Raw genomic sequence first — 26,625 nt, 5'->3', positions numbered from 1 at the left:
TAAATTTAAATATCAATGGAAATGCATATACGAAAATGGATAAATAAATTACGTCTAGATTGAAAGTATTATTGAGATATTAACTTGGAAGTTGCTAAAGCAATTCTGGATAAATGAATGAAGAATTATTTAAACGGTTATTATTTAGAAACTGAAATTAGGCATATAAACAAGACGTGAAATGGACTGCTGTGAAATGGCTTGATCTTTCGTTTATGCATTACTTCTTTTGCTTTAGCATTCCTGCCTGAACTTACGATTAGATTTGTCTTTTTTCTCATTTAAAAAACATTGTATCATCACATTAAGACACTTGTCAATAAAAATATCGGCACATTCCTTACACACATAATACAATGAATTGACATTTAAAAGCTGGACAGTTTTCCTCAACATGAAGCCTACTAACAGAAAGAAAATCTGTAAAATCCCGGCTTTAATCTGAGAAGAGGGATAAAAGAAAGAAAAGTATGAAAATGTTGTCAATAGTGATGCTTTGAGGAATATTTACGTACAATTAGAGTAACATTGTAACATACCCTTGGCTGTATAGTCGAGGATTTCTAAAGTCGCTGGCCTGGAAATGATCTGAACAGATCTTATAATTCTTATATAAGTGTAACGTCCCTTCTTTCTTGTACACCTTATCCAAATCACGTCTGTGACATTTCAAAACCCACAGATCCCACCTACAACAACACATCGGTATTGAAGGTTAACTGTTGCACTATACAATAAAATATGCGTCTTATATTTTAAGCCAGTTAAAATATGGGTCGAGCAGGTCAGAAGATTATGAAGTACTATAAAAATCTCTCTGTCACTGGAATGCAAACATCACTTACATGTTCTTGTCACGAGAGAAGCGAAAGAAAGACCGCGCATTCTTCTCTACTTCATAGTTACTGCAGCCAAACACAGCACATACCTTTCCCCTCATATTGAGAGGAGATATCAAGGAATGACACGCTACTATTTAATTATGTCAACTCACTGAAAACGCATAAATAACACCAAAAACTTCACACACAAATACACATGCTCTTATGACAGAATCAGTAGTTCTCAGGTCTACCCGCTTGAGAGAGCTCTAACAGCTGTCCTACGATATCTCGCTGAGTGTCGCGTATTGTCTCTAGTGTATTTGATTAGAGTACGTGGGACCGATTGTCAAGGCCGGTTCAACCAAGACCGACTCCAATCCTCAGACCGTAATATAAAAAAACATGGCGGATGAAGTAGCCGGATTTCTGGTATTAGCTAACACTAAAATATCACCTTCATATTATATAAACGGCGGTAATTTAACATGATAAATGCAACATCATAGGGAAAATCACTTTTACACGTATACAAGCGCTTCGCCAGCAAGTACGCACCACATATAATCAACTAGAAACACATATATTCTACTAGAAAAGAAACCAACAAGCTGATTATTTAGAAATTTCAATTCGTCAAATAACGTTTTAGATTTCACTTCGCTGGATAGATGAAAATACATGATAAAACTGTTAAAATGATTTCTAACATCATTTTGAATGTTTCAAAATAAATTAAATAGCGAAATTCCTCAATTTATTCGCTCTCATGAGAACTATGAAACATAATTTGTTGCCTTAGTTTTGAAGTAGTGGACAATATCTTAAATTTAGCACACAATGAATGGGAAGTACAGCCGAGATAATAATGTTATAGGCTTTACGTCCCACTAACTCCTTTTTTTACGGTTTCCGGAGACGCTGAAGTGCAGAAATTTAAGTCCTGCAGTAGTTCATTTACGTGCCATTAAATCTACCGACACGAGGCTAACGTATTTGAGCACCTTCATATACCACCGGACTGAGCGAGGATCGAATCTGCCAATATGGGGTCAGAAGGCCAGCGCCTTAACCGTCTGAGTCAGTCAGCCCTAGTACACCCGAAATGATTATGTTAACCCAATGAACGGCCTTGGTAATGTTAACATAATGGTGACATATGGCATAACAGCACTTCACAATTATAGTAATCTTAGTAATGAAACGTTCGGACACTAAAGATATAATAGGTTTTTACTCATTAAAGAACATGAGTGCAAAAACTCTATTGACTAAACATTGATATTTAACCACATGGACGAGCTTCATTTCGGCGCAGTCTGCTTGATAACAGATAACCACTGCTTGTATCGGAAGATGTTGGTAGTGTAAAACTCTACGTTACAAACCCAGCTAATCCCTCTAAGTCACTATTTCTTCTGTGTATTAATATACAGATTGCTCCATCTGTCACACTTATACGTTTTGTTATACTCCAAGAACCAGCCAAACATTTCCGCAGACAAACCACAGATTATTGTAAAATTCACTTGCATCTACATCACTCGACACTTTGAAGCACATAGACACTGGCGCAATAACACAATATCAATTATATTCTATCTAAATTAATATTTTTCGAGGAACACGAATAGTTTGGAAGTAGAGAAATGGCTTCCCTAACCTCAGACTTATTCTCAAAATGATGTATGCACGCTACAGTTTTGTCATACACTTGAAAATAATCACGATGTATATTCATAATCCATTTCTCTCTTATGTTCTATTCCGTAGGAAACTTAAGAATAGTTGTATGAGAAGCATTGCCATAGTAAGACTAAAACCTGGTCCACCTAGTGCACTCATGTTCTTTAATGGGTAAAAACACGATCAAAACAAGCACATTCTCACATTACTGGGTATAATTACAGATCCTGTGTGTCCATTGACTTATATAAATACACTCACATACTTATATTCTACAAAGAAACTAACATTCATCGTCAACTTTCATAAAATTACACCAACTAAGTACTATAACAACAAACCGAAACAAATCCACATTTCCGACTTCTCGATTCGCCATCTTTGAACGATCGAGAGTAGCATTAAGGTCTGAGGATTGGAGTCGGTCTTGGTTAAGCTCACTGCGGCACTCTTAATCACTGGAAAACTTTAAAAAGTCTAGAAAACTTGAACACAAACACATAAAAACAGAACAGGCACAAAACCGAAAAGAGCCGAAACAATCCGAGTGGCTCCACGCGCTGCGTGACGTACGCAGTATATAGTTCGTAGAACCGAAGAGAGCCGAAACGTTCCGAGTGACTGCACACGCTGCGCTCCCGAGACAGAACAGTAGTGATAGGTTGCGACTGGAATAGCGAAGAGTCGATTCCATATGCTTGGGGAACCAGGTACCCGATTCCGGAATCGATTTCGAGGAACTAGTAGCACCATCTGTGATACAGATACGTAAACACGTGAAGCACGAATGTGTTCTGTAACATGAGTTCGTTTTGGTTTATAACCAGGTCACTTTACAAGCCATTCCTGCTCTCATTGTACTGTCCTGGAGTTACACACTCTAATGCGACTGTCATTTGATCAGAAAATATGATTCTCTGTTTGAAACTAATCAAATTCTATGGATTGTAAACAAATCAAAACTTGTATGGGGATTATGACATAATACAACACTACTATTTCAACAAAATACAATTGTACTAAAGAGGCAACCTTTTCTAATGTTAAACTGTAATGAAAACAAAAATAGTAAAACTGACAGCTGTTTCTCATAATAATATTTAGCAGTATGATGAAATTTATCCTTCTCTTTCTTGACCACCCAGCCAATGAGTCGTACAATAGCACGAAATGAAATAGCGTATGGTTTTTAGTGCCGGAAGTGTCCGGAGACAAGTTTGGACAAGTACGGCTTGCCAGGTGCAGGCCTTTTGAACTGATTCCCGTAGGCGACCTGCCGGTCGTGATGAGGCTGAAATGATGGTGAAGACGACACATACACCCAGCCCCCATGCCAGCGCAATTAACCGATTACGGTGAAAATTCCCGACCCTGCCGGGAATCGAACCCGGACCCCCTGTGACCAAAGGCCAGCACGCTAACCATTTAGCCGTGGAGCCGGATAGCACGAAATGTTCATTGCAAAGTAAATGTAACGGAAGACAGGCATGCTACTAAACAATGTGTGTACATACAAAACAAATGTTACTTAATTCCACAGACTTCATACGTTTATACTAGCGATATTTGAAAACCACTTTAGAAACATACAGTATAAGCATAAGTAACAATGTCGATTGCTACACCCAGTGTCGAAATGTGTATATAATGTGATTTCCAGACTACCAGGATAAATTGTTATTTCATTATTATGTGGCATAATTCATTCGTGACAACCAATAAGACATTTCACTGTATACAAAAGAAATAGTAAATATTGTATGTTCGAATTTGTCCCACTTATAAACGGAAGACTCATTGTATTAAGTGCACCCAGCACACTCTGGTGACGTCATCGGGAACCGATCCTTCGCACGCGACATTGAGTGAAGCCGCGGAGTTTTAGGAACCGATTCTCGCGATTCAAGGCGTCATTCGCGCTTCTCTTTGATTCGCGCATATCACTACAGAACAGTCCTAGTCCTTGGTTTACTTATTCTCTTTGCTTTGGTTTGCAGCATTGCTGGACGCATTCTCTTTGCTTCGCAGTCTAACACGGCAAGTGCTAGCAGTGGGTTTGAAGCGTATTCGTAACAGGAAGATAACAGGTAAGGTTATACATGTGCTCAGATTAACAATATTTTATGTCTTCATAGAACTGATTGAATATATTCTAAAGTTAATTTTGTAGGCTGTAAACTTTCGCTCTACGTTAATCTTAGATTTGCAGTTGAGCTAAAATATTGCTTAGTTATAAGTTATAAACTTAACGCTGTGATGGTATTGAAACCTTGAATGAGCCTAGGTCAAATTGGTCCAATTGGAACTTAAGGAAATATTCTCATAGCTGTGAAGTAGGTAGTGTTATTAGTGTATTTGCATCGTTTATATCTGGTGTGGAAAAGTACCACGCGTATTTACGTTCGGTAATTATATTCATATCGCTCTTTTATTTCCTCCCCAATTCAAACTTAACCATGCGTTCCCTTCTGGAAAAATTGCGAAGGGATACGTTACAGTATGAGTTAAATGTTTAAATATCGCACTTCAGTTAGGCCTAGTTTCTATTATCGTACATTTCTTTTAAAATTTTGATTCGCTGCTCCGTATTCAGATTTGAGTTATAGTGTAGGACAGTAAAAAGTACTTCACAATCACTCCTTCGCGAATGGTCGTAGAAACAATTTGAAGTCATAACAGCCGCTCGATTAACAATGCTGTCGCACTTAACCGAAGCTAACCTAACCTGTCACTATCAGTGGTTTTTGGTGGGTCACAACCTAACCTGCCGCTATCAGTGGTTATCGGTGGGTCACAACCTAACCTGCCGCTATCAGTGGTTTTCGGTGGGTCACAACCAACCTGTCGCTATCAGTGGTTTTCGGTGGGTCACAACCTAACCTGTCACTATGAGTGGTTTTCGGTGAATTGCAATTGTTTTCGTAAGGGATGCTAGAGGCCTGTTGGCCGTTTCGCGGTCCTAACCTAGGGTTTTGTCAATAGCCGGACCAAACCAAACCAATGCTTTTCGTACTTGCCTCATACTCAGGTTTTGGCCACGCCACGTCAGCGGACGTCTGTCCGTTAATGTCTCCTTTTACGAACCAGCTAGTGAAGAGCCTGTGAATTGTGTTACAGCCAACTATAGCAGACCATAATTCATACATTTTAGCTGTAGATACACGTCCCTTCGAATTATCCGCCATGATTGGAAACCTCAGCTTTCTGGACACGTCATAAATGACGTCATATAGACCGATGACGTCATATAGACCGCGGAACAGCAGCTGCGGATCCTGTGCTCGCCCGTTGCGGGCGGATCCTGCATTTACACCATATTTTGACTAGTAGATAAATTTGCAATCACTTTAGAGAAAACCAGAAGTCTCTAGCTTAAAAACTGATCACTTTATGTAACTTTGAACTAAGACGGAATTGATTGAATTTCGAGAAAATCTAGGAAAATGGGGTACCGGTAGTACTCCGATAAGAGATTTAAGAAACTGTTGCACAGCATGAAGTCATATTTGCTTTGCTTATTAAAATATTTTAATAAATATTTGGGAGTTTTATTCTCCGCAAATTAAATATGCATGTTCAAAATTTGAAAAAGTGAAAAGGAAGTTTGTCTTGCGGCACTCTCACGACGAATATTTGTCTTAAGGTGGACAATAAATACAATACAATAGTTACAACATGAGTAGTAATGTTACGGTAATAATAATGTTGGATATTTTAAAATATCATTCTGAAACTACACACAATCCGTATCCAATTAATGAATAATAATTTTTATATTAATAATGTAGATTCCTTGGCTGAATGGCCAGCATTGAGACCTTTTGGTTCAGAGGGTCCTTGGTTCGGTTTCCGGCCGGGCCGGTGGTTTTAATCGAGTCTGATTAATTCTTCTAGCTCAGACTGTGTGTGTGTGAAAACCCTTTCCTCTTCATATTCAGACAATACACCAACCACCACTGAAACATGCAATAGTCATTACATTCCTGCATATGGGGTTGGTGTCGGGAGGGGCGTTCAGTCTTAAAACAGGGTCAAATCCACATGTGGGAACAGTAGTAGAATAATTTATATTAAGTCATATTATATCTTGTATCCTGTAGTAACAAAACTGAATTGTTGTATTTTTCTGGAATATTGTAAATTACGTATGGGTGTTCCTTTTGCTAACACAGTCTTGCTTCTCGGTTTCAGACCAATGGGACTCTAATTCAACCACTGTGTCAAACACTTTTTCGCCTGGCCGTTGGCACAACAAATCTCCTGTTTCCGCTGTTCAGCACTCTCGAATGTTGTCACAGTTATTTCGTCCTTTCTGCAGTCATGCCTTTAACTTCCAAATTCTTAGGTAGGTTCTGAGGAAGATTACCTGCCTTGCAAATCTTTGCAATTACAGTTGGACAGTCCAATTTTTGTTGACACGGAATTACCCTGGGTATATTTTTTTCATGGTAAAATGTCTGAAAGATGTGATCTAGGGAACTCTTCCAACCCTGTTGCCAGTCATACATATTTATTAAGGGGACCTGGATGGAGATTCAGGGCCAAAAACCTAAAATTAACTTTGAAATCTCAGGTTTAAAATGATAAATCCATTTTGTATGATAAGTGGAAGTTTTTAAAATATTAAAAATGGCTCATGCATGAATAGTCAGCTGGTAGCAATCATGGCTGATGGAGTTAGGCCTGTTTCTAAAGTTTCAGTGTGAGTATTTCAAATGTAGCACTTCTGTAAAGGGGTGGGTGGTTTGATAGCTGGGAAAAGCATAACCATCCACACAATCTACCTCTTGCTGTGATGGAAATAATAAAGCTTGTTTTTAGGGACTTAGCACACCCTCATCTGCTGAAGGAATATCTGCACCAGAAATCAAAACGATAGTGTAAACGTCTTCTGGAGTTGGCTTCCCAAGACTGTTCGTGGGTATTTATACCCTACACCTCGAAATGCAACAAGATGTATGGTTTTGGGTGTCTGGTGTCACTGTTCAAGTCATGCTAAGATGCGACAAAGAAAGACTCCAAAATGTTGACTGAAAAATTCAGAATTTAATGAAGGAAGCCAGAAAACAACAGTTTGAAGAGGAAGCGGAGGATGACCAAAGTTATGAGGCAGGCTGTTTTCCCATAAGTTTTTTTTTCATAAGGTACCTTTTGAAGCCTCCATAGCCGAGGCGGCAGCGCTCCGGCCTCTCACCGCTGGGTTCCATAGTTCAAATCCTAGTCACTCCCTGTGAGATTTGTGCTGGATAAAGCGGAGGTGGGACAAGTTTTTCTCCGGGCATTCCAGTTTTCCCTATCTTTAATTCCAGCAACACTCTCCAATCTCATTTCATTAATCATTGCCCCAGAGGAGTGTGACAGGCCTCGGCAGCCGGCACAATTCCCATCCTCTCTGCTAGAAGGGGGCTTCATTCATTCCATTCCCGACCTGGTCAAATGACTGGAAACGGGCTGTGGATTTTTTAAATGTACCTTTTCTAAGCTGCTTCTACATGTAGGAGCTTGAAACTGTTTATTCAAGTGTTATATATGTACCAAATGTCTCTCATTGCTTAATTTCAAATTTCTAGTCACCTGAATGAAAATTATATTCTGTAAAGTGTATATTATTTTTGATGCTTTTAAAAAGAAGTATGTTTATTAAATCTGAGGCACAGTTTTAATTCTATGTGCTTCAGTAGCTAGTCAAGGTACATATCCTAAACACAAAAGTTTCATATGTCTGTCGTAGATAGTTTTTGAGAAAATGTACAGCAAACATTGATCACTTACCATTGCAGAGATAGGGCATTCCGGGTCCCTTCAACAGCTCTCCAGTTTCTCTTTCCAATGATGAGAGCTTTAAGTTTTGAGTCAGTGGTGGTGTCTTAAATGACAGACAGTATGTCGTGCAGTATTTCCTTTTCATGAGACTAAAAGTCCAGTCCCACGAACTTACTACGCTGGCGTAGCAGGGGGAGAGGTGGTACTCCCACGTAGCGCGTCCCAGGTGGCGGACAGAGGGGTCCTCTCCAGCTTTCCGGCGGACTTGGGCGAAATAAAATGCCTCTCGCGGACCAAACACACAAACCCCTGTGGCTGGGGACGCAGAAGAAGAATACACCCACGTATACCCTGCCTGCCGTAAGAGGCGACTAAAAGGGGCGACCAAGGGATGATCAAATTAGAACCATGATACTACTTGTAATTGGTACCACCATGCAGTGAACACCACGGGTCACTTTTACTTGCACATAGTACAACTATGTTAGGTCCACAATATGTTTGTGAGTAGTAGCAACAGTGTGTGCTCAGGATGCATTTTACAGTACCTGTGATATGTATCACTATATGGTTCTGCCTTGCCTATGATTAGTACCCACTATGTAAGGAACACCACAGGATAGTGAGTCCCTGTGGTTAGTCCACTTATGTGAACACCGTAGGTTTGCATTGCCTGTAAATAGCGACACAATGTGCGAAACACCATACGTCTGTGACGTGCGCATTACATTATCTGTGAGTAGTACCATAATGTGTAGAATACCGCAAGTCTATGCTACTTTTGATTAGTAACTCAACATGACAAATACCCTATGCTACTTTTGATTAGTAACTCAACATGACAAATACCACGATTCTAATTTCCTAGCGATAAGTACCATTATGAGAGGCCGATGACCTGGATTTTGGACCTGTTTCGACTACAAGCATCATTGATTCAGTATTGTTGCTTTGAGAAGCAGTCCCTTGGTCATCAATACTATTGTTTAATGCTAGTTTCTGGGAATGTAGGGCATTGCGGGTAGGATCCACTGATTGTTTTAACTTCATATCCATCCATTAATTCTTCGTCCTCTCATTTTGAATTCTGGTCAGTGGAGGATTATGGATTTTTAATTGTCCTTCCATTTCGTTTCATTTTGTGCCATTAGGAGCCGATGACCTAGATGGTAAGCCCCTTTAAACGACAAGCATTATCTATTAAAATATTATGCATTTGTCATATTAAGTATTAAGTTCCGATGTTTATAGTTTTAATTCTTGACCTTAAGATTAGTATTAGGCTGAAGATGCCCATAACTAGGGCGAAACATGTCCCTAACTGGTGTTTTTAATTCATGTAGAATTTAATCACAAAAATCAGGCTGGTATGTGATTGCTATGTCATAGATCTGTTGCAGGCTAATTTTCTGGATACAAATCTTCACAAGAACAGAAATAGGGGAAAATTTCTGGATGGTCTACGAACCTCAGTATCGCGAATGTCTGCTGTATGCTTTCTATGGATCGATGAAACCTAAACATAACTGTATTTCTGTCGGAGCATGTTTTAAGTATCTGCTGATCTGAAATCACACTGGTTTTCATCCAGCTTGTTTTCTGACCCCCATTTCAAAAAATAAAAAAGGCCATTGGACACCTTACCTGATATATATATTTACAAGTTGCTTTACATCTCATAGACACAGACAGGTCTTATGGTGACAATGGGACAGAAAAGGGCTAGGGGTGGGAAGGATGTGGCCATGGCCTTAAAGGGACAGTTTGTATATACAGATATGTTTAATTAATGCACGGATTTTCACAGAACTGTGAATTTTACCTAAAGAAAAGTAGTGATGTCATGAAAATTTTTCATATACTGTTAACACATTCCTTGCAGTTTGGGACACCCTGTGTCCCAAAGCATGTCACTCTTTACCATCAGCATGAACTTCCCAATTTTGTGGAGTAAATAACTGTCCTAGTTACGTATTTCCGATAAGTAGTGGCAACATAGTGTTCATATTAAAGCATTGAGGCGTGATGCTAGTTTCGATCGGCCTACTGATGACCCGAAGGAATATTTTTTAAATATTGCTTCGGGTTATCCTGTTTTCAGATTGTCTGACTTATCGTTTTAGCATGATTACGGTAAATGAAGCCTATGATATTGCTGCCATTAGATGGCAGATTGTTTAATACAAAGAGTATCACCGTTCAATATCTTGTGTAACCTCTTCCATTTTACATTGCTCTAGGTAAGCGAATATAAGTTCTGATTTTTATTTATTGGAGTAGTTAACGACATTTGTCTTCCTTAGATCAAATTTACAAGCAAGTTCATGACCACTTTTTTAGGCATGGAGCCCTCACATCTTGTAAACAGATCTCGAAACTGCTGGAAATTTCTCACAGCTGCTTACGCTTGCTAACCTCTTGGTCAGTTTGTTGAACAGTGTCATCTGTGCCCCTCCACTGTGAACATCGGTCCGGCCTTCTTTAAACTTTCTGCACCATTCATGCACAACTCCATAGATCATACAGTTTGGCTGTTATACCCAACTCATTCATCAGTGAATGTCAGCTGCACTATTCCCTTCTGCTGGAAGGAAACTAATCAAACTATGAAACTCACATTTGGTGGGAGCGTCAATCGTAGCGACTATATTTCTGTGCCAATAACTCGGCTCACAATGGCATGATGAAGTTTGTTTTGGCCGTGGATAGTGGGGGGGACATGCACAAACAGTTCCCACAGTTTTTGTTTCCTGCGTGATTGGAGGTTGGCAAAGTGTCTCTCTCTCTCTCTATATATATATATGTTGTTTGAGTCGTCAGTCCATAGACTGGTTTGATGCAGCTCTCCATGCCACTCTATCCTGTGCTAACCTTTTCATTTCTACGTAACTATTGCATCCTACATCTGCTCTAATCTGCTTGTCATATTCATACCTTGGTCTACCCCTACCGTTCTTACCACCTACACTTCCTTCAAAAACCAAATGAACAAGTCCTGGGTGTCTTAAGATGTGTCCTATCATTCTATCTCTTCTCGTCAAATTTAGCCAACTCGATTTCCTCTCACCAATTCAATTCAGTATCTCTTCATTCGTGATTCGATCTATCCATCTCACCTTCAGCATTCTTCTGTAACACCACATTACAAAAGCTTCTATTCTTTCTTTCTGAGCTAGTTATCGTCCATGTTTCACTTCCATACAAGTATTATATATATATAATTAAAACAGAAACGGCTTGAAACTAAATAATGCCACCATTTTCTTCATTTTATTGTCTTGTCGTTAGCAGGACCTAACCAGTCCAGAGCAATATTTTGTAGCTCTTTACCATTCATCATTCTTGTTATTCACTATCTGTGGATAAGGTGCTGACGTTGGCAAGCCTGTTTAGTGCATTGCAAGCTCCTAAAAGCCCCTGCTATGTTGTATCTATAACCTATACTTTCATTCCTTCATTCTATGAAGACCAGTAATGAGCTAAAAGCTTCAGCAGTTGACTTTTGGATAACCAACCGTATAGAGGTAAAAAAAAGTATTGTGCAGAGTATGCAGTAGTGTAAATGAGTGTTTATGAATCCACCCTCTTCATATTACTCTTTGAAGCAATTTCATCTCTCCCATTTAGGAGATAATAGGTTCAAACCCCAGTTGGCAGTTCTGAAGATATTTCTGTGGTTTCCAATTTTCATACCAGGCAAATGTTGGGGCTGTATCTTGAGGCCACAGCCACTTTCTTCCCACTCCTAGCCCTTTTCTGTCCTGTCATCATGATAAGACCATCTATTGGTCCAATCTGAAGATGGTTTTCTGTGGTTTCCCATTTTCACACCAGGCAAATGCTGGGGCTGTACCTTAAGGCCACGGCCACTTCCTTCCCGCTTCTAGCCCCTCCCTGTCCCATAGTCACTATAAGACCTATCTGTGTCGGTGTGACATAAAGCAACTTGCAAAAAAAAAATCTAAAGCAAATGGTCAAAAATTTCATCTCTCCTTTCCCATTATATTTCACTACTTCAGGTCTAATTTCATCTGGTTTATGATAATGTTTACCATGTTCTCCACTGGAGTCATTTTTCTCCTCCCCATGAACTCGGAGACTACAACAGAAGCCTTTCCTTTCACATTGAGAAGATTTTCAGAATATCTTCAAAGAGTTCTTTGATTTCATATTGCAAAAAGATGTTCAAAGTGTAATTGTTCTGATCAGACGGATTTTTAATGATCACAGCTGTTCTATGACTTCCCTTTCTTCTCCCAGACACGAAAAATGAAATCTGTTTATTTGTAAAGGTCCCTGATATGCTGATCTGTAGTTGGAACAAATCAGAAGAGCTTAGACACTTTTGGACAGGAGGAATGGTTTTGAATTAATCGTAGTCACACTTACAATAGATGACTTATACCAGACGGATAATGTGATAAGTTTGTCTTTAAAAGGTTTCTCTTAGGTAAGAAACATGAAAGAATTAAGAATTCTCTTAGAGACAAGTTTCTCTAGCACTGAATAGAACCTAGTTCATTTAGCAGATACATTAAATAAACAGAAAATGTAGTTCTGGAGAATTTTTAGTTGAGAGACTTAGTGCAGATCAAGTATTTACTGAAGTTTTGTAGCTTGTTGTCTGAGTTCCTAATTTTGTAGAACGAATTGCAGATTGCACTGTTTAGATAGTGCAGGGTCTCTCGTACAAACTCGGACTGAGCACACAGTGTTTGTACACCGCGCTATAGCGGCTACCTCGGCCGAACTTGTCGCGCACAGATGCATGCTTTAAGCGTGTACACAATCTTTTATGAAATCTTGCCTTATAAAAGATGCTGGAAGTGTCCTTCCTGGGTTATACAGGCATTGTATCTGGAAACCAAATTCTGGCTGATGTGAGAGAGTTCTGCTACTGTGATGTTCCTGATTTCATTCGTAATGTTCTCTTCCAGTTCTTCCAATGTGTGAGGGTTTGTTTGATACTTTTTCTGTGTTTACCCCACAAGTAAAAATCGCACACTGCACCGTCTTCTCAGAAAAACACCAATCTCCCTATCATAATGAGGGACTTCATTAGCAATATTAGGATTTTCTGCTCACCAGTTGCAAGAATTATGACCAAGTAGCGAATATTTAAGTGGTCCGCCTATTCAATACGTACATAATTTATTAGATGTAGTACACGTTTCTTCCCCTAAGGAACATCGGCTAGAATAAATTACAATATCAGATACAAATGACATTACTAGATTGGAAAGACAAAAACACTTTTATACACAAGGACATTTAAAATAAATTATTAGTAAACTTCGTTAAAGTTGTCATACAGTCAATAAAATTGGTTGAATTGTTCATTAAACCCTTGATGATAAAGTTCATGGGAACTAACAGTTGTATTCATAAAATTGTAAGATGATTGTTGTTGTGAATAAAAACCTTTGATTTAAAATATTTCTTGATAAAAGATTCTTAAGATCTTTGATAGACATTTCCTTAAATACTTATGATTGAACACTTCAGGATTTAAAATGAACATGGAGCAGTGAATTATTTGTAGAACTGAATGTTTTGTCTGAAATTTAAAGAAAAACTAAGTATAAGTAAAGAGAGATAAAAGATTAAATAAGATTTAAATTTACTTCCTTGTTATTGGCCCTGATGCACAGAAAAGGGCTCGCTTCTGCTGAGGTAAGTGTCTATCTGAATTCATAACGAGTACCGGTAGTTGGCTACGTTGAGCGGGGAGTGTGGAGGGGAAGTGGGAAAGCGTGCTCTGGGCCGAGGAATGACCTGAGTGTCACCGAGCGTGAAGTTGGATGTTTCTAACTTTTGCTTTAATCACTTCCTCATACAAGATATAAACTTCTCAGAAAGATTATTTATATTACCCGTTGGATTGTTCCTCTAGTCCAGATAAATGTAAATTTCCTCGGGGTGCTCCTTGCAAGGTCAAGAGCTGTGTGTGCACCTCCCATACTGCTGCTGGTCTGGGTTTGAGACCCTGTATACTTGTCTGAGGATTATGGTTTCATAGCCTTTCTTTGGAACAACTTTCCCCTTACTTTGTTAGAAGTTAGATCATTTTCTCTTGGGAGGAGTGTTTCTTATTACTGCACTTCATGTATTGAGTCAACTGTATTGGTATGACTGACTGGATGTTTCTTGTATTTTCTAGGTAAGCTGGACATTGAAGGTGGAATGTTCAGCTCTATTTCTGGTAGATCAAGCAGCTCAGAAGACTGGAAGAGGCCCTGGTGTCGACACACTTTCCATCCGTACTCGACAAGCTCAATCACCGTAGTCTCAAGTGTTTGGCGCTGTTTACCATGTTGCTTGCAACAAGTTATGATGGGAAATGATTTCCTCTGTACAGAAACAGGTCTGTGTTGCTCCATTTTGACTCTTAGAAGTAGCTCTTTACTTTTAATACCGTGGATAGATTGTTCCAGGAAACCAGTTCTTGTTTTAATGACAGAATGGCGGTGGGGGGTGTGAGCATCTGTTAAGTGGAGATTAAATTTGTTGATGGCCATATAAATATTCTATTTACATACTGCAGTGTCTTTTTCTTTTAGCTTTGGTCGCAGCACCACTCAGAGCACGGCATGGCTGGCGCAGTGACACTTCATCGCTAGCCAGTATAATTGAGATAAATAAATTAGTGGTTCCACCTAATAGATACTAATTTACTAATACAAACTAACAATGAACAAAAGGAAATTAATGGAGAATGATGAAAACATTCACATTTATTTGGACAAACTCCTCAACAAAGACAAATTTAAATGACATTCTAGAGCACAAAAGTCCTAAAGATATTAGGAAGGAAATATGACTTAATAACTAACATAAACGCGCTAGAATGTTCAAATTCTCAGCTAGAATCCCCCTCGCCCACAAGAAAACAGAACAGAGCTGAGGAGACACCTTTTCCCACTTCCGTGCCGCACTGCGATAACGAAGATGTTTCTACACACACGCATGCACCAGTAAAACACCAGACAGAACACAGACAACAGATGGAAGACTACTCTCTAGAAATGTAAAGGGAAAATGACACTTTGGATGTTGAGGGGGGGGGTAAAGTTTTTCTTACAGCAATCAAAATGACAATTCTTTCCACAACAGTTTCCATCATACATATATTTCTCCCATTTCTTCCCGGTTACAGATTGGGTTGCGTACTACCAGCCAACTTATAAATGCAGTCTAATGCCAAACAATCCTTGAGATCCTTGTATGGAATCCCAACTCTAATGCGAATCTTCAGCCAAATAAAAAATTAAACTACTGAACAGATTATAAGGCTAAAAGTTTTTTTTTAAATACTCAAAGCATTTACCTAAACAGTGTTTTTATAAGTATGCTAAAAGTGGTCACACTTTGTATTTCTAGATGTAACAGATAAAATAGTACGAATCACCTTGGAGAGTTTATGATAGCGTATATAAGAACACCCTCGAATTTCTCTTCAGCTATTAATATGAGAAAAAGCACAGAAATTGGTAAATCGGTCGCAGAGTGGGAGGAAGGATGAAAAATTAGTAGTTTGTGAACAAAGTAACCTTGCTGATCAGGATGAAAGTGGATAGCAGTGAGGGTGACATTGGCAAAAGTTTTTATAATAGGAAAAAATATTCAAAGGAGGCCTGTAAAAGTATGTATGGTGCAGTATTTAAAGGCACATAGTTTTGGAAAATGTTAGGAACTTGAAAGTGACTAAAATATGGATCAGGATACAGCTGGAGGTGTGGTTTCAAACAATATATCAGTGCCAGGATGAGTGGCTCAGACAGTTCAGGCGCTGGCCTTCTGATCCCAACTTGGCAGGTTCTATCCTGGCTTAGTCCTGTGGTATTTAAACGTGCTCAAATACGCCAACCTTGTGCCTGTAGATTTACTGACACGTAAAAGAGCTCCCGCAGGACTGAATTCTGGCACTTCGGTGTCTTCGAAAACCGTAAAAGTAGTTAGTGGGATGTAAAGCCAATAACATTATTGAATATATATATATATATATATATATAAAAGTGGGTGTTGGTATATTTGAAATTAAGACTCAAACTACTGGACCGATTTTGCTGAAATTTCACAACTTGTTCTCATTACTCCTGGGAGGGTGTATGAATTGGTTGGATTGAAATCAGATATGTAGTTTTATTATGAGGAATTTTATGTAATTAATTTAATTCCATCAATCACTACTGATCTTTATTTAGGGCAGTCACCCAGGTGGCAGATTGTTTTCCTAGCATTTTCTTAAATTATTTCAAAGAAATTGGAAGTTAATTGGCAAGTTATTCCAATCCCTAACTCCCCCTCCTATAAACTAATATTTTCCCCAATTTGTTCTCTTAAATTCCAACTTTCATATTGTGATCTTTCCTACTTTTTTAAAAACTCCACTCAAACTTTTTCGTCTGTCATTCCACGCAATCTCTCCAGTGACAGCTTGGAACATACCCCTTAGCCGAGCAGCTCTTCTCCTTTCTCCCAAGTCTTCCCAGCCCGAACTTTGAAATATATTTGTAAAGGTACTCTTTCGTCGGAAATTGCCCAAAGCTGCATTTCTTTGGATTTTTTTTCCAATTCTTGAATCAAGTAATCCTGGTGAGGAGCCCCATACACTGGATCCATACTCTAGTTAGTCTTATCAGAGACTTACATGCCTTCTTTAAGTCCTTTATACAATTCCATTTGTGTGATTAACCCAATGATCTTTCCTTATATTAACATCTAGGTACTTAGAGATATCTCTAAGGAACTTTCACTCCAACACAGTATTTAAAACTGAGAGGGCTTTTCCTATTTGTAAAACTCAAATGTGACTTTTAACCCCGTTTATAATCATATCATTGTCTACTGTACATCTCACATTATAGAGGTCATTTTGCAGTTTCTCATAATATTGTAACTTATTGTAAATTGGCAGGTCCGATCTTGGCTCAGTCCATTGGTATTTGAAGGTGCTTAAATACGTCGGCCTTGTCAGATTTACTGGCCCGTAAAAGAACTCCTGTGGGTCTAAATTCCGGCACCTCGGTGGCTTCTAAAACTGTAAGCGTTAGTGGGACGGAAAGCCAATAACATTATTGAATATATCCTTGGAAACAGGCTGATGGTGGTAGATCTTGGTCCGGCAAGTAGCTACAGGAAATGGAGGAAAGTTCTGTGATAGGTCAGTTCTGTGCAGGCAGACCACAGAGTGTAATGGCCGAGCAGAAACAGATAGTGAACTTGGCCAAAAAATACATTTCTGAGTAGCTTCACACAGTATATCAAGAGTTTTAAAAATTATTTGTTGTGTGATGTTCTGCGAGCATCAATCAGAAACTCCAGTGCTCTGACTTAATCTTTATTAAATAAAAAATACAAAGGTCATTTTTATTGGCCTGAGAGCAAAAGACAGCAACATCTCAGATTATTGGAAGTGCTTGTTATGTGCTTCTCTTTTTGTAATATCTCCATACTCATGGAAACCTTTGCATACAGGACCTTTTTTTGTTCAGTGCTACAGAGTTGCTACTCCCTGTGGGTGGGGAGATGCAGAACAATACACCCATGGTATCCCCTGCCTGTCAAAAGCATATTAGAACCATGAGACATAGTTGTGATAAGTACACTCATGTGAGGAAAACCATGTGCCTACGTTCCAGTGGAGCAGTACTATTATGTGAGGAACACTACGGGTCTGGGCTTTGTGATAATGGTGTGTGTTCTATTGGTCAGTTCCCCTGTGTTGAGAATGGGCCTACATTGCCTGTGATTAGCCCCACTATCTGAGGAGCACCATGGGTCTACGTTGCTTGTGAGTAGTATACTTATGTGCAAAACACCATAGGTCTGTGTTACCTGTAATTAGTACCACTATAAGAGGAACGCCAAGGGTCTGTTACCTGTGATTAGTACTATTATGAGGGGCCAGTGACCTGGAATTTAGACCCCTTGAACAAGAATCATCTTATAAAATAAGGAATTGTAAATTGGATCCACTGATAGTTTTAGATTCGTGGTCAGTTTTTCTTCATTCATTTTAGATTCTAGTTAGTGGAGTCATTTTGTTGCAATTCGTACCATTATAGAGGCCAATGACCTAGCTGTTTAAACAGTCACCAAACTGAGTTGCTAAATTGTTCCATCTACTGTTACCAGGAAGACACTCAGCAAGTTTTGTATTCCATTCACACTTACACTCCTGACTTAATCTTAGGTTCTTCTTAAGTGTTAATACAAGAACAGATGACTCCACAGGTACTTCATTTACAATTTTTCCCTTTTTGCATTGCTTCTATCATCTCCTTTAGTCTTACTTCTTTATAGTAACAAGTTGGGAACCCCCTGTGGGTGGGGGGCGCAGACAAAGAATAAACCCACGGTATCCTCTGCCTATCGATAGAGGCGACCCAAGGATAATGAAATTAGAACCATGAGACTACTTGTGATTAGTACAAACGTGTGAGGAACACCATGGATCTACGTTATCTAGGAGTAGTAGTAGTACCGCTCTATAGGAGGAACACCATGGTTCTGCTTTACCAGTGATTAGTACTATTATGAGGGGTCAGTGACCTGGATTTTGGACTCATTTGGACAACAAGCATCTCAGAAAAGAAGGCATTGTGAATTGGATCCACTGATTATTTTGGATTCATGGTCTTTTTTTCATAGTTCGTTTTATATTTTAGTCAGTGAGTTTTAATTATCTTTTCATTCCATTGCTCCTCGTACCATTAGGGGCAGATGACCTAGCTGTTAGGCTCCTTTAAACATCAATCAACAAGATGGGAAAATGATAGGGTTGGAAGAAGTGAGCGTTTCAATGGTACTGGGTTTGCCTCCAATGCAGTCCACAAGGTTGCCATGGAGACTGATCGGGGCTGTGATACATCAAATAAACTTTCAACATATTACTTAGTGTTCAGTACAGGTATTTAACATCTCAGTACGCAAGGTTATGCACTAAAAAGCAAATATCTCTCCTATTCTCTATTTCTAATGGCTCATCACTGCTGCCAATGTGATTAGTTACATACGGAAATCACAAGGCATAACTACCAAGTGTCAATGGAGGTTCCTTTATGCAATAAATGATCAATCAAAATGTTCAAGTCTGTCTCAATCAGGAATTAAGGAAATAAACACACCTCACCTTCACTAAATTTAGTGTTAGGCCTATATATTTCTTTATTGTGATGTACGCATTACTTTAACCGCATTCTTCAGTGTTTGCCTTGTGTAAGTAATTCAGCTCCCTTCTTGAAATTTGCTGTTACTTTTCAGAATTACGTAAAACCATGCTGTAATAACACACAAGCAAATATATTACGTTTACGTATGCCGTAAGTCAATAAGAATACACAAAGGCCAAGTCTGCAAACCATACCACAGTCGTGACTAAGCCAAGGTTAAGTTAGGTTGATAACAAAATTTCCTTCCTTTTCAACTGAATTGATCTTTACAGTGGAGGTAATATTGCTTTCTCTTTCGGAGGAGTTCTTGCAGATTTTTCTTGCTTCTTATACATCCTAGCTACATTCTATACATACGAAATGGACGAAATAAGACCGAATTAATAAAATGCTGTTTGTCATTTAACACCAACTGTTAATAAATGCATTATTCGAACATGCCACAGTTCTACTTACCTGGTATTATCCAAACAGATTTACAATCATGCAAAAAAAGAAAATAGGCTTTACTTATACCCGCAAACGTAACACTAGTGATTTTCACAATGCGGCAGTTGCAGTATGTATGTCGCAAGTCACGAAACATCCAGGATTAACAGAAACTGTAAGATGTATCGGCAAAGTAGGGTCCCAGAACTGTATGGTTAGTGACAATGAATCAAACCCAACAGTTAGGAAATAACTATAATACACTACCTTCAGTATTAACAGGGGAGAAAGAGTATGCATTTACACAGCAGGGAGTGTGCTATATATACTGTGCATGACCTAATACAGGGTCTTTCTTATAACCCAGACTGAATGCACTATTTCCACTCTGCGCTACAGCAGCTGTAGTACAGGAGGTGCGCTCATAGTTCACGACATTGCAAGCAGCCTGCGCACGTTCAACCTGGCAAGCGTAAGTCGCCAGTCTGAATCTCAGCTGTTAACATGGCGAGACAATAACGTTTATGTGCGAAAATACGGTGCCCCAATGATTACCAAGTAAGTCGGCTTGACGGGTAGGCAATGCCTTTTTTCAGAAATTTCGTGATAAAGTGCCACCTTCACAAGCACAGTTTCACATAATTATTGTAAATAAATTTGAAACTTCTGGCTCAGTGCTCAATAAAAAACATATGCACACACAAACAGTTGTTACAGAGTAAAAGCTAGGTGACATTGGTGCAAATCTTGAACGGTCACTGAATAAATCCCTCACGAAATTAGCTCAAGCAGGTTTGTTTCTTCTGCGCACACACAGAGCTACAAAGCTGTTACAAATCAAACCATATAGATTTACATGGGCCCATTGCTTAAAACCTGCTGATCCAACCACAAGAGTGAGATATTGCGAGTGGTATCTTGCATCACTGAATGATCGTTTATTGGACCCACAGCTTTGTGTTCTTTTTGGATGAGGGCCGTTTTAATGTTAATAGTTGTGTGAACACTCATAACTCTTGCTATTGGTGTGCATAAGATTGTATACACTCTCAAAGCAGGGCAAACGTCGTGCGCTCGGTGTATGTTGAAAATTTTAGTGCACTGTGGTTATGAAAATTCCGTATTCATGGTGTCACATATCCAAATGATTATGCCTACATTAATTTTATTATTCTTCCTCGAATGATTAAGGTTGCCAAACTGACAAAGAAAATCAGACAAAATAAATTTAGTAATCTAATTCATCGTCGGCTTTAACTAGTTTCCGAGTAATTAACTTCTTCCCATGAATTAACTTGTCTGTGAATGTACTTTCGATGGTTGAACAGACCATTTCTAGCATGGAATAAGCATCCACACAGATTGCATAGAATTGCTGCAGAGTTTTCGTACTTCCCTCCCAGCCTTTTCATGTCCGAGTTGTTCCCTCTGGTTTGAACCAATACATCTACATGCATTTCTTATTTATGATGAGGACTGTTAGGTTCCGCATGTCAATTTCAATTCATCCTTATTTCCTTTTCCATTATTTTCAATATTCCTTCATCATTGCATTTTGCTTTATTCTTCTTTCCCCTGACCACTTCAGACGGTTTCCTGTTCGTTCTTCCTTAGAATCCTTCCATTCTTAAAATCTAATTTTTTTAAAAAATATCTGATTGCATAGTTTTGTCTTTTCTTATTTTATTTCTCTCTAAATCTTTCTTGCCCTCTTGAATCCAGCTTGTGGTAGACTTTTCTACACGTACTCATTATAGACTCATGACTTTCAGCATTCAGTGTGCAAGCCTCTGTGAATTTAGTAAACATCACTACAGTCCTCTATTTGTAACTAGTTCTGGGTCCTTGTTTAGTTCCATACCTCTTAAATTTCACTCGGTGGAAACCGAGTCTAACCATCATAGTCTGTCTCCCTTTACTTCTCTTACTCTCCATGACAGTCTATTCTCTTAAGTAACCTACGCTCCTACATTTGCCTCGCATGACCCCACCAGAAACCAGTTTATGCCTACAGCTTCATCCATAGAGTTCATTCCTAAGTTAGCCTTTCATGTCTGTTACTTCTAACTTATGAATAAGATATCCTGAGTCCACCCAGCTTTCACTCCTGTAAAGCAAAGTTTGTCCGAAAACAGACCTATGTAAAGATAGTTCTGTCTGGGAGCTGACTTCTTTCTTACACAACACTGTTGATCGCAACTGCAAGCTCACTATTGGCTATACTGCACCTTGATTCAGTCCCACTATACTACCATCCCGGGAGAACACACATCGTAAATACTTGAAACGATCTACCTGTTCCACCCCGTGGGTGGGGGATGCAGACGAAGAATTCACCCAAGGTGTCCCCTGCCCCTCGTAAGTGGCAACTAGAAGGAAAAACCAGGGGATGATTAGTACCGTTTCATACGGAACACCATAATTTAATAATTATTGTGATTACATTTCAATAAGGATCAGAACCATGAAGTTTATATCCTATGATCACCATAGGTCGACGTTACTTCTGACTAGTACAATCTTACGAGGAAAACCATGGGTCTACATTGCATAGAACCAGTACTGTTATTTGAGAAATACTACGGGTCTGGACGTTGTTTGTGGTGTCGTGCATTCAGCCAGTCTGTTCCACTGTGTTCAGAATGGGTCTGTATTACCTATGAGCAGTACCACTTCATATGGAACACCATGGGTCTATGTTGCCTGTGGTTGGCACCACTTGGTGAGAAAAACTATGGGTTTTTACTGGTGCCTTTGTTAAGTACCACTGTGAAACCCATGGGTCTGCAGTGCTGAGAGTAGTACCATTATGTGAGGAACACCATGGGTTTGTATTGCCTGTGGGCGTTACCATAATGTGTGAAACACCGTGGGTGTACATTGCCTATAAGTGGCCTGTGATTAGCTCCACTACGTGAGGAACCCACGGGAATACCGGTGCCCGTGATTAGTCCCACTATGTGAGGAACACCATGGTTCTGGTTTTTGTTACCTGTGAGTGGTGCCATTGCGTGTGACATGCCATGGGTCTACATTACCTGTGTTCAGTACCACTGTAGGAGGAACACCATGGTTCTGCTTTACCAGTTATTAGTATCATTATGAAGGCTGGTGACCTGGATTTGGGATCCTTATCAATAAGTATCATTCCAGTAATTAAGTCATTTTGAATAGGGCTCGCACATTGTTTTTGTTTCACATCCCCTTTTTCATAGTCATTTTACATTCCAGTCAGTGGATTCATTTTAAAGTTTTAATTTTAATTTCATTCACCTCGTACAATTAGGGGCAGATGACCTAGTTGTATGCCCCTTTAAACAAGTCTTGTACCTCTTCCAGCTTAGTATTACCAACCTCACATTCAATTCTTAGGTTTCTTACTCACTGACATCACTTCAATCTTGGGAAGGCTAATTTTTATATCATCCTCATAATAGGAACCTTTTTTTTCTATTTTCTATATTCTTTTATATTTCCTTATTTTCTAATTTCCATTGTTCCATTTTCATTGGGCCTAAGATTTTTTCCTGTTCTTTTTAGTGATGCATGTTGTTTAAAGGGGCCTAACATCGAAGGTCATCGGCCCCAGATTTCTTCTTTTTAGAAGTTTATCTAAACTATAGTTCAAAACTCGACATTCACTTGCATAAAATAATACATTCTGGTTTTACCACTATTGTATGCCTTATTTTATGATCTATAGGTAAGAGTTCTTGTAAAAATTCTTACTCTTGCCATAGGCTCTTTCCATCTTGTGTAACTGCGTAGCAGAGGCAGAGGTGATACTCCCAGGTGGCGGATAGGGGGGGTTCTAACCGGCTTGCTGGTGGACTTGAGTGAAATAAAATACCTCTCACACCAGGTAAATGCTGGCGGTGTACCTTAAGGCCACGACCGCTTCCTTCCACTTCCTAGGCCTTTCTATCCCATCGTCGCCATAAGACCTATCTGTGTCGGTGCGACGTAAAGCAAATAGCAATTTTTAAAAAAACTCTCGCGGACCAAACAGCCAACCCACTGTGGGTGGGGGATGCAGGCGAAGAATACACCCATGGTATTCCCTGCCTGTCGTAAGAGGCGACTAAAAGGGGTGACCAAGGGATAATCCAATTGGAACCATGAGACTACTTGTAATTAGTACCATCACGCAGGGAACACTATGGGTCGCATTTACTTGCGCGTACCAGTTAGGTACGCCATAGGTTTGTGTTCAGTAGCGACAGCGTGTGAATCAGGTGGGTCCTACAGTACCTGTGATTCGTACCCCTATATGAGCGACGCCATGGTTCTGCATTACCTATGCTCAGTTCCCACTATGTGAGGAATTCCACGGGATAGTACGGGTCCCTGTGGTTAGTCCACTTATGTGATGAACGCCATAGGTTTGTGTTACAGTTAAATTGAAATAATAAATATGGTAGTTCAACCTATTCAATACAAGTAAATAAGAGATGTAGAGATTACATTCTTATTTAATTAAAAGTGAAAATGGTACCGGTTTGTGTTGCCTGCAAATAGCGCCGCAATGTGCGAAACACCATAGGTCTGTTTTACATGTGCGCATCACTACCTGTGAATAGTAACATAATGTGGAATACCGTGAGTCTCTGCTACTTTTGATTAGTACCACATTACACATAGCATGGTTCTACTTTCCTAGCGATAAATACCATTATGAGGGGCTGATGACCTGGATTTTGGACCCGTTTCGACTATACGCACAATCGATTCAGCATCGTACTATAGAAGCTGTCCCTTGGTCGGTAAGATTTTGTGCCAGCTTCTGTGCATGTGAGGCACTGTGGGTCGGATCCACTGATCGTTTTAATTTCATATCCGTCCATCCATTCATTCTTCGTCCTCACGCTTTGAATTCTGGTCAGTGGAGGCTTTTGAACTTTTAAGTTGTCATTTCATTTCATCTCATTTCAAACCATTAGAGGCTGATGACCTCAATGTTAGGCCCCTTTAAACATCAATCATCTTGTGTAACCTTTCTTCAGATTTTTCTAAACCATTTTCTTGAATTATTTTTTTCAGGTATTTGAATTTCTCCACTGTTCAATATGTCAAAATTTTTTTGGAGTGTTTCCTTTGAAATAATTCCCCCTGCCCCCACCACCCCCCAATACAGATTCTGAAACCTGTTTTGTTAGCAATTTCTTCAAAGAGATTGATTCGTCTTGTTGCATCTATCGGGCAATCATTTCAACAGCTTTGTTTTTCTCCCCCAAGGTTATTCGTGAGATTTTTTGTTCTCTTAATTTTCATTCCAAATGTGTGTTTATTTTTACCTAAATGTGAAACCTAAATTTAGTAAAAAGATAACCAAAACTGAAGTAGTTTTAAAATTCAGTCATAATTACCCTTAGTATTTTTTTGCAGGAATTAATTCATATTTATTTACGGAAAGGGTAAAAACTGGAATGCATACAAAATAAATTATTGGATTCTATGAATTTAGTGTTGTAATAAACTGGGCCAAGGAACTTGATGATATTGTCTGCTTTAAGAATGAATCAGGGATCAGTTACGTATGAATTCAATATTTCTGATATTATTTCAGGATACTAAAGTTAATTTGGTTTACTGGCAATATCCATTTGTCTTTTCCGTACTCCTTGCATGGGAACGCAAAAAAAGTAACGCTAAGATCATTTTAACATTCTGAATTACAATATCCAACAACGGACCAACTATATAGGTATTATAAATTTACTCATTCGGAACAAGTATTTCAGGTTCCCTATGGGAATCAACATCTATATCATCTGATGGCCAGGCAGGCAACAATTTTTGAAAAAGAGACAGTCTCTAATAGTGCATTGGCACTGCCAGTGGCTCCAAGTAGCCTACAGTGTCCTCAACAGTATGCACTAGTCATGTGTCTTGGTAGGTGTGCTATTTACCAACTGATGAGCCCAGCTTAGCACACTGGGGTGAAATGCTGGCAACCAGGAATGAGTTAGCTGGCAGATTTATAATGTCCAATAACGGACCAGCGATATTGGTATTATCTCTGTGGATACCAACTTATGGGAGCCGGCCAAGGTTCCTGTCAAAGACATGTCCGAACACCAGACCTTGAGGAGATAGTGTTGGATTGTGCGGTCGACCACCCAGCAATAAGTACCCGTCAACTTGCCTGTGAAACGCACACTTCGAAGGATAAATTGTGGAGAGAACTGTCGGAACAGGTATTGCACACCTATCGTAAAGAATGTGCAAGCACTAGGATCGACGGACTTTGAGCCCCGCGTACACTGCTGTCAAAAAATTATCCACCGTGGTGCTATAGTGCCGAACTTTGTACAGTTTGTATTGTTCATGGATGAGGCCTCATTCACTTGTGATGGTATTTTCAACACTCACAACAGCCATGTCTGGAGTGAGGACAGTCTCCATGCCACCCACACCAGTGGCCACCACCAACAATTCTGTTAAAATATGTGAAAGCATTGTCCAATATCACCTAATAGGGCCTTATTTTCTGTTCCTGTTTGACTGGTCCACTTTACCTGGTATTCCTATGAAACGTGCTGCCACAGTTCCTGGAGACTATATCCCTTATTGTCCACAAAAGGATGTGTTTTCAACACGACAGTGTACCAGTCCACTTCGGTGTTAATGTCTGCGGGCACCTGAACAACACATACCCTTTTCGTTGGATCGGAAGGGGAGGTAATGCCTCATGCCCAGTGAGATTACCAGATCTCACAACTCTGGACTTTTTCCTCTGGAGTTACCGGTAT

At 39.4% G+C, this 26,625-nt stretch overlaps 1 protein-coding gene and 1 long non-coding RNA gene across 2 annotated transcripts in view; one reads left to right on the top strand and one right to left on the bottom strand.

Moving 5' to 3' along the window:
* The first annotated feature begins 4,523 nt into the window (after nt 1-4,523).
* LOC136885217 (uncharacterized) overlaps nt 4,524-26,625 on the top strand; it is a 31,499-nt gene continuing 9,397 nt past the window's right edge. Inside the window, exons 1-2 of the long non-coding RNA XR_011018992.1 lie at nt 4,524-4,599; nt 14,436-14,634. This is a non-coding gene — a long non-coding RNA (uncharacterized lncRNA). The remainder of the gene's footprint in view (nt 4,600-14,435; nt 14,635-26,625) is intronic.
* The window catches only part of LOC136885566 (uncharacterized), a 60,081-nt gene continuing 55,526 nt past the window's right edge, over nt 22,071-26,625 (bottom strand). Inside the window, exon 4 of the mRNA XM_068230380.1 lies at nt 22,071-22,242. Within this exon, the coding sequence (XP_068086481.1) occupies nt 22,122-22,242 (121 nt within the window). The 3' untranslated portion in view covers nt 22,071-22,121. The remainder of the gene's footprint in view (nt 22,243-26,625) is intronic.

The sequence above is a fragment of the Anabrus simplex genome, chromosome 14 (assembly GCF_040414725.1).
Source record: "Anabrus simplex isolate iqAnaSimp1 chromosome 14, ASM4041472v1, whole genome shotgun sequence".
NCBI lineage: Eukaryota > Metazoa > Arthropoda > Insecta > Orthoptera > Tettigoniidae > Anabrus > Anabrus simplex.
The sequence above is the reverse complement of the archived record's forward strand: the minus strand, read 5'-3'. Positions and strand labels throughout refer to the sequence as shown.